Below are 9,460 nucleotides of genomic sequence, written 5' to 3'. Positions count from 1 at the left end.
TAATCTGATATATCCACTTTTTACTTGGCAGCTTTCTGGGTCTTCTTTGGTAGAAGTACAGCCTGGATGTTTGGTAGAACACCTCCCTGGGCAATGGTGACACCAGACAAGAGTTTGTTCAACTCTTCGTCGTTTCTGATGGCCAACTGGAGATGACGGGGAATGATTCTGCTCTTCTTGTTGTCACGAGCGGCGTTTCCTGCCAACTCCAATACTTCAGCTGCTAAGTATTCTAGGACAGCTGCGAGGTACACTGGTGCACCGGCACCAACTCTCTCGGCATAGTTTCCTTTCCTCAAAAGTCTGTGGATACGACCGACTGGGAACTGAAGTCCGGCACGGGATGACCTAGACTTTGCCTTTGCTTTTGCTTTTCCTCCTTTTCCTCGTCCTGGACATTTTGTTCTATTTGGTTGATCGACACTGAGTAAAGTGATACAATTTTTCTTTAAAATTTAGCTTATATACCCACTAAACGGATTGAACGATGTTTTTTATTATACACCAATCAGAACGAAGCTCTCTGCGGGCAGTTAGGCTACCGAACATTCAACATGTTATGGGTGCTCTCTCCGAGGTTCGCGTTCAAGAAAATCTTTCAATCCGTTTTGCCCAGTATATAAACAAATTGAAAATAATTTTTCACCATTACTTATTTGATTATCAAACCAGTAACATGCCACCCAAAGTAGGAACTAAAGGAGCCAAGAAGGCCGTCACCAAGGCAAAGACTGCCAGACCCGGCGGTGACAAGAAAAGGAGGAGGAAGAGACGTGAATCCTATGCTATCTACATCTACAAAGTCTTGAGACAAGTTCACCCCGACACCGGAGTGTCCTCAAAGGCAATGTCCATCATGAACAGCTTCGTCAACGATATATTCGAGAGAATCGCAGCAGAGGCTTCCCGATTGGCACACTACAACAAAAGATCTACCATCACATCCCGGGAGATCCAGACCGCTGTCCGTCTTCTCTTACCCGGAGAATTGGCCAAGCACGCTGTCAGTGAAGGTACCAAAGCCGTCACCAAATACACCAGCAGCAAGTAAACAGTCTGAAGTTTATAACTTCACAAACGGCCCTTTTCAGGGCCACCAACATTTTTCAAAAAGAATTTACATTTGTTGTACATCATGTCAAACTTCTAAACAAAGCTATAAATCCCAACCCCCAGCTATAACTACTTTCAAACTATTTCAATAGTATATGGTTACTTTTCTCTTCTTTCTATCTGTATAACAAATATACGTGTATTTCACTCATTCTGTAGTATTTAATTTGTCAAAACTGCAAAGCGTAAATACATAAATCATGAAGAACAAAACAGTGCTTTCATTCCAATTAATAGAGTTGATAAATTTACGATTTCTTTTGCTTTTCGGGAGAAAAAAAATATTGCGAGAATTATTTTACACGGAAACAAGAACATTACCTAATCTTAAACCACGCAAAAACTTTATAATTGAATATAACAGAATCTACAGATTTTGTGTGTAAAAGTCCGTGCATTTGTTTTGAAATTTTCTCTCTTCATGTAGGCAAATGCACGGACTTGTTGATCTTTGAACGTATTCATAAACCTTCAGAAATATAAATTCTCAAATAAATACAAGAGTAAGAGTAAGGAAGTTAATTAAAAAGAAAGCCAGATATTAAAAAAAAAGGGGGGGGGGGGATAACGAGAGAGAGAGAAAATAGTTGCGGATCAGGATCAGGGAAAACAAGAAAACGGTTGAAAAATTCATGAACATTACAGAAAAGAATAGAAGTGGGAGCAAGCTTTGATTTCAAGATTTAGCTTAAAACGATGTACAACAAATCTAAGATTCTTTTTGAAAAATGTTGGTGGCCCTGAAAAGGGCCGTTGTTGATATTAGCCGGGTGGCTGTTTAACCTCCGAATCCGTACAAGGTACGTCCTTGACGTTTCAAAGCGTAGACAACATCCATGGCAGTGACAGTCTTCCTCTTGGCGTGCTCTGTGTATGTGACAGCATCACGGATGACATTTTCCAAGAAAACTTTAAGGACACCGCGGGTTTCCTCATAGATGAGTCCAGATATACGTTTTACTCCACCTCTTCTTGCTAAACGACGGATGGCTGGCTTGGTGATACCTTGGATGTTATCACGCAACACCTTCCTGTGACGCTTGGCGCCTCCTTTTCCTAGACCTTTACCTCCTTTTCCTCTGCCTGACATGTTTAACTATTTGTGGTGATTAGTTAAATAATACTTTCCGTCTAACAGCGACTCTTTATATATCACCAACGCGGCCGTAAAAGAAGTATCACACATTTTCAGTTAACTGTTGTCTGATTGGCTTACGTTGTTTTATTCCGGGAGGTAACTCCGTACTGCCTTAAACTGTGTACACTTTCAATCCACTTTTTCATTCTAGGTCTGAAAAATATAATAATTCATATCAGACAGTAAATTTTTAAGAAAAAACTATTATTGAACAGAAAAAAACTTTCAATCGGAATAAAAATGACTGAAGGAGACAAAAAAAAAGTTCCAAAATGTGGAAAAGTTTTCATTTTAAGATAGAAAAGTATGATAAATAAATGATAAATGAAAATCACTTTAGACAGTCAAAATTATAAAGATAATTATTTGCTTTCTCTGAACAGATATTTTCATTCAATGTCAATACACATTTCAACTTAATGGAATGGAATTTAGTTGGGAAAAAAAAAACCTCACAGACATATCTAGGAATACTGGTTATCTATTTGTCTACTTGATGTACCCAGAAATTGGATACATCACAGGATTTTACATGCTTGCAGTTTTCTACCTGTCTTTCATAACTCAACATCATCTGTCAAAGCTGTGCTTGCCATCCATCAAAGATCTGCTGCAGGTACTTCAGATCATAAATGAGAGAATGTATGAATAAAACTGTTATTGTTATTACTATTAAAGATTTTTTTCTTTTAGGTATTACAGTGAAGAAAAGAGATGCCCCTGACTGCGGGTAAAACTTCTTATGTGTGCATCTTCCTTTCAGTTTTATTTTTAAACGCCATTCTATATTTATCCACAGTATGACGATGACAATTTCATCAGCCAATCCAATAAAAATGTTAATGCGCACACATGTACTTACTATTCTGAAGACATCTTTTAGCCAGAAAAGTTTATAATAAGTCTGAAAACTACTTTTTATCATATAAAAAAGCTTATAAGTGCAAGATATATGCTTACATGGACTTCCTACAGTGAAATTTTGTGGGGACTACTTGGACCCGTACCGAAATTATATTAATTTAAATAGAAATTTCATGATTTTGTAAACTAGCAGCAAGACAAGACTCTAAAGTGGACAAAATATATTACTACATACATGATAAAAATTTTCTTTACAATTCTGACTGAAAAAGAGCTCTAAATTTTTGATAAAAGTACCCTGTAATATCAGCTTTTCTAAAAGAAATATTCAAATTAATGAATTATACAAGATATTTACACTCTAACTTAAAAAAAAAAAGGTTATATTTTGGCCAGTTGGTGGTTCTCTTTCTTTGGTCTAGACTCCTGGTGTAAATAATACATCAAAAGAAGACAAGACAAAACAAGCGAAGAAAAGAAAAGAACAGAAGAACAGATAGAAACATTCATATGTTGATCTTTTTTTTATATAATGTACTATTTAATATTCTACACACAAGGACATACATGTACCATGATAAACAAACACCCCCCTTTTTTTTTGTGATGAGACTTGTGTGTATATATTTCATAAAATTTATTTTTTGTCTATGTATTGCTTTGCATATAGATGGATTCAACAAGAAGAAATAAAAGAGAGAGAGAGATGGGGAAAAGAGGGGTTCAGCTATGTTTCTAATTTTCATGTACAACAATTTATAGATTCTTTTTGAAAAATATTGGTGGCCCTGAAAAGGGCCGTTATGTTTTGGTGAAAAAAATCACACTTCTTAAGCACGTTCTCCACGGATTCTTCGGGCCAATTGGATATCCTTTGGCATGATGGTTACTCTCTTGGCGTGAATTGCGCACAAGTTGGTATCCTCGAAGAGACCGACCAAGTAGGCTTCGCTGGCTTCCTGTAGGGCCATGACGGCTGAACTCTGGAATCGGAGATCAGTTTTGAAGTCCTGGGCGATTTCACGGACTAATCTCTGGAAGGGGAGTTTCCTGATGAGGAGCTCTGTGCTCTTCTGGTATCTCCTGATTTCTCGGAGAGCGACTGTTCCTGGCCTGTATCTATGTGGTTTCTTGACTCCACCGGTTGCAGGTGCGCTCTTACGGGCGGCCTTGGTGGCAAGTTGTTTTCTTGGAGCTTTACCTCCGGTGGATTTACGTGCAGTTTGCTTTGTTCGTGCCATGATTATTAGCTCTGTGGACGATTTGCTACAGAAAGAATACTTGAAAATTTCGGTGAATGTGTTTTTGTGCTTGCCGGGAGGATTGAAATCACGGTGACGATTGGATCACCACTTACATAAAGCTGGCGTTGATTGGTCCGCATATCTTAAATCTGATTGGACTGATTTGTAAGGGACTTTGACAGTTTTCAATCCATTTTTTACTGAAAAACTGCTCAACCCAAGCTGACAGTAAAAATGCCCCCTTTTTTTCATTCAAAATTACAGTTTCTGATCATCAATCATTGCTCAACAATAGTAAATTAGTGTCACGGTTTCAATATGATAAATCTGAAGAAGAAAAAAATAATAATGAAAAAAGGTCAAAATACATGCAGAAACATTAAGGAAAGGAAAGAAAAATAAAACAGGAAAAAATAAAAATAAAATGCAGTTTGAACACTAACAAAGCGAAATCTAATGCAAAAACAGAAACAAATGGAATTACACATTCCCGACATGACATTGTACGGATCGGCTGAGTTTCTTTATTGTTGTATTATGTCATATTTATGTATATTTAATATAAAAAAAGAAGATGTGGTATGATTTTCGTTTGGGCTTGGCACATTTGTCACATTGTCTGATTGTCGGTGTGCTTACATCGATTCCACATCTTTAATACACAAACAATAAATAAATAAATAAATAAATAAATAAATAAATAAAGACAGAAAGACAGAGAGAGAGAGAGAGATAGATAGAGAGAGAGAGAGAGAGAGAGAGAGAGAGAGAGAGAGAGAGAGAGAGAGAGAGAGAGAGAGAGAGAGAGAGAGAGAGAGAGAGAGAGAGAGAGAGAGAGAGAGAGATGCTGAAAAAAATGGAAAAAGGAAAAGAATGGAAAGTACATATCATATATAAAAGTGTTGACGAAAGAGATACTGTTAACAAAAACTATAAATAAATTATAATAATAAAAAAACACACACCTTCTCAGATGAATCTAAGCATGCTCGCATCAATAACCAAGAGAGAGAAAGAAGAGAGCAGACTAGTATTAAATATAAATACTATCAGTGTTTTTTTTCCCCCGACAAACTTTATATGATTTAACTGAGCTACTAGTGGGTTCAAAGAGTCAGAAAGTACGACAATAAATGTTCTGATGAAGAAGACTGAAAAAGTTACTAGACTTAGTGTTATGCTATAAGAACTGTACTTAAAATGGGATGCGTTAGAGAGAGAAGAAAAGAAGAATCACGGAAGAAGGGACATCTATATTTTAGACATTTTTTATTTGTTATGTAGTAGAATATATTTTTTTTAATTATGTATGGGGAATAAAGTATTACTAAGATGTACAACAATTTTAGACTCTTTTTGAAAAATATTGGTGGCCCTGAAAAGGGCCGTTGTTAAGTGAGTAATCTGATATATCCACTTTTTACTTGGCAGCTTTCTGGGTCTTCTTTGGTAGAAGTACAGCCTGGATGTTTGGTAGAACACCTCCCTGGGCAATGGTGACACCAGACAAGAGTTTGTTCAACTCTTCGTCGTTTCTGATGGCCAACTGGAGATGACGGGGAATGATTCTGCTCTTCTTGTTGTCACGAGCGGCGTTTCCTGCCAACTCCAATACTTCAGCTGCTAAGTATTCTAGGACAGCTGCGAGGTACACTGGTGCACCGGCACCAACTCTCTCGGCATAGTTTCCTTTCCTCAAAAGTCTGTGGATACGACCGACTGGGAACTGAAGTCCGGCACGGGATGACCTAGACTTTGCCTTTGCTTTTGCTTTTCCTCCTTTTCCTCGTCCTGACATTTTGTTCTATTTGGTTGATCGACACTGAGTAAAGTGATACAATTTTTCTTTAAAATTTAGCTTATATACCCACTAAACGGATTGAACGATGTTTTTATTATACACCAATCAGAACGAAGCTCTCTGCGGGCAGTTAGGCTACCGAACATTCAACATGTTATGGGTGCTCTCTCCGAGGTTCGCGTTCAAGAAAATCTTTCAATCCGTTTTGCCCAGTATATAAACAAATTGAAAATAATTTTTCACCATTACTTATTTGATTATCAAACCAGTAACATGCCACCCAAAGTAGGAACTAAAGGAGCCAAGAAGGCCGTCACCAAGGCAAAGACTGCCAGACCCGGCGGTGACAAGAAAAGGAGGAGGAAGAGACGTGAATCCTATGCTATCTACATCTACAAAGTCTTGAGACAAGTTCACCCCGACACCGGAGTGTCCTCAAAGGCAATGTCCATCATGAACAGCTTCGTCAACGATATATTCGAGAGAATCGCAGCAGAGGCTTCCCGATTGGCACACTACAACAAAAGATCTACCATCACATCCCGGGAGATCCAGACCGCTGTCCGTCTTCTCTTACCCGGAGAATTGGCCAAGCACGCTGTCAGTGAAGGTACCAAAGCCGTCACCAAATACACCAGCAGCAAGTAAACAGTCTGAAGTTTATAACTTCACAAACGGCCCTTTTCAGGGCCACCAACATTTTTCAAAAAGAATTTACATTTGTTGTACATCATGTCAAACTTCTAAACAAAGCTATAAATCCCAACCCCCAGCTATAACTACTTTCAAACTATTTCAATAGTATATGGTTACTTTTCTCTTCTTTCTATCTGTATAACAAATATACGTGTATTTCACTCATTCTGTAGTATTTAATTTGTCAAAACTGCAAAGCGTAAATACATAAATCATGAAGAACAAAACAGTGCTTTCATTCCAATTAATAGAGTTGATAAATTTACGATTTCTTTTGCTTTTCGGGAGAAAAAAAATATTGCGAGAATTATTTTACACGGAAACAAGAACATTACCTAATCTTAAACCACGCAAAAACTTTATAATTGAATATAACAGAATCTACAGATTTTGTGTGTAAAAGTCCGTGCATTTGTTTTGAAATTTTCTCTCTTCATGTAGGCAAATGCACGGACTTGTTGATCTTTGAACGTATTCATAAACCTTCAGAAATATAAATTCTCAAATAAATACAAGAGTAAGAGTAAGGAAGTTAATTAAAAAGAAAGCCAGATATTAAAAAAAAAGGGGGGGGGGGGATAACGAGAGAGAGAGAAAATAGTTGCGGATCAGGATCAGGGAAAACAAGAAAACGGTTGAAAAATTCATGAACATTACAGAAAAGAATAGAAGTGGGAGCAAGCTTTGATTTCAAGATTTAGCTTAAAACGATGTACAACAAATCTAAGATTCTTTTTGAAAAATGTTGGTGGCCCTGAAAAGGGCCGTTGTTGATATTAGCCGGGTGGCTGTTTAACCTCCGAATCCGTACAAGGTACGTCCTTGACGTTTCAAAGCGTAGACAACATCCATGGCAGTGACAGTCTTCCTCTTGGCGTGCTCTGTGTATGTGACAGCATCACGGATGACATTTTCCAAGAAAACTTTAAGGACACCGCGGGTTTCCTCATAGATGAGTCCAGATATACGTTTTACTCCACCTCTTCTTGCTAAACGACGGATGGCTGGCTTGGTGATACCTTGGATGTTATCACGCAACACCTTCCTGTGACGCTTGGCGCCTCCTTTTCCTAGACCTTTACCTCCTTTTCCTCTGCCTGACATGTTTAACTATTTGTGGTGATTAGTTAAATAATACTTTCCGTCTAACAGCGACTCTTTATATATCACCAACGCGGCCGTAAAAGAAGTATCACACATTTTCAGTTAACTGTTGTCTGATTGGCTTACGTTGTTTTATTCCGGGAGGTAACTCCGTACTGCCTTAAACTGTGTACACTTTCAATCCACTTTTTCATTCTAGGTCTGAAAAATATAATAATTCATATCAGACAGTAAATTTTTAAGAAAAAACTATTATTGAACAGAAAAAAACTTTCAATCGGAATAAAAATGACTGAAGGAGACAAAAAAAAAGTTCCAAAATGTGGAAAAGTTTTCATTTTAAGATAGAAAAGTATGATAAATAAATGATAAATGAAAATCACTTTAGACAGTCAAAATTATAAAGATAATTATTTGCTTTCTCTGAACAGATATTTTCATTCAATGTCAATACACATTTCAACTTAATGGAATGGAATTTAGTTGGGAAAAAAAAAACCTCACAGACATATCTAGGAATACTGGTTATCTATTTGTCTACTTGATGTACCCAGAAATTGGATACATCACAGGATTTTACATGCTTGCAGTTTTCTACCTGTCTTTCATAACTCAACATCATCTGTCAAAGCTGTGCTTGCCATCCATCAAAGATCTGCTGCAGGTACTTCAGATCATAAATGAGAGAATGTATGAATAAAACTGTTATTGTTATTACTATTAAAGATTTTTTTCTTTTAGGTATTACAGTGAAGAAAAGAGATGCCCCTGACTGCGGGTAAAACTTCTTATGTGTGCATCTTCCTTTCAGTTTTATTTTTAAACGCCATTCTATATTTATCCACAGTATGACGATGACAATTTCATCAGCCAATCCAATAAAAATGTTAATGCGCACACATGTACTTACTATTCTGAAGACATCTTTTAGCCAGAAAAGTTTATAATAAGTCTGAAAACTACTTTTTATCATATAAAAAAGCTTATAAGTGCAAGATATATGCTTACATGGACTTCCTACAGTGAAATTTTGTGGGGACTACTTGGACCCGTACCGAAATTATATTAATTTAAATAGAAATTTCATGATTTTGTAAACTAGCAGCAAGACAAGACTCTAAAGTGGACAAAATATATTACTACATACATGATAAAAATTTTCTTTACAATTCTGACTGAAAAAGAGCTCTAAATTTTTGATAAAAGTACCCTGTAATATCAGCTTTTCTAAAAGAAATATTCAAATTAATGAATTATACAAGATATTTACACTCTAACTTAAAAAAAAAAAGGTTATATTTTGGCCAGTTGGTGGTTCTCTTTCTTTGGTCTAGACTCCTGGTGTAAATAATACATCAAAAGAAGACAAGACAAAACAAGCGAAGAAAAGAAAAGAACAGAAGAACAGATAGAAACATTCATATGTTGATCTTTTTTTTATATAATGTACTATTTAATATTCTACACACAAGGACATACATGTACCATGATAAACAAACA

At 36.6% G+C, this 9,460-nt stretch overlaps 3 protein-coding genes across 3 annotated transcripts; all 3 read right to left on the bottom strand.

Annotated features, from left to right (window-relative positions):
• Nucleotides 1-1,844: 1,844 nt before the first annotated feature.
• LOC139524104 (histone H4) lies at nt 1,845-2,469 on the bottom strand. Its single transcript, XM_071318673.1, has one exon. It carries the CDS (start codon nt 2,201-2,203, stop codon nt 1,892-1,894), a length of 312 nt encoding a protein of 103 aa, XP_071174774.1. The 5' UTR covers nt 2,204-2,469; the 3' UTR covers nt 1,845-1,891.
• Nucleotides 2,470-3,838: 1,369 nt separating this feature from the next.
• On the bottom strand, nt 3,839-4,812 carry LOC139522463 (histone H3). Its single transcript, XM_071315965.1, has one exon. The coding sequence runs from the start codon at nt 4,354-4,356 to the stop codon at nt 3,946-3,948; it is 411 nt and encodes a 136-aa protein (XP_071172066.1). The 5' UTR covers nt 4,357-4,812; the 3' UTR covers nt 3,839-3,945.
• A 2,789-nt stretch (nt 4,813-7,601) lies between these two features.
• LOC139524103 (histone H4) lies at nt 7,602-8,227 on the bottom strand. The gene has a single exon (XM_071318672.1). The coding sequence runs from the start codon at nt 7,958-7,960 to the stop codon at nt 7,649-7,651; it is 312 nt and encodes a 103-aa protein (XP_071174773.1). The 5' UTR covers nt 7,961-8,227; the 3' UTR covers nt 7,602-7,648.
• Between the last annotated feature and the right edge of the window lie 1,233 nt (nt 8,228-9,460).

This window comes from Mytilus edulis, chromosome 5 (assembly GCF_963676685.1).
Source record: "Mytilus edulis chromosome 5, xbMytEdul2.2, whole genome shotgun sequence".
In the NCBI taxonomy this organism is placed as follows: Eukaryota; Metazoa; Mollusca; class Bivalvia; order Mytilida; family Mytilidae; genus Mytilus; species Mytilus edulis.
Note: the sequence above shows the minus strand (reverse complement) of the source record. Positions and strands in the feature narration are given on the sequence as shown.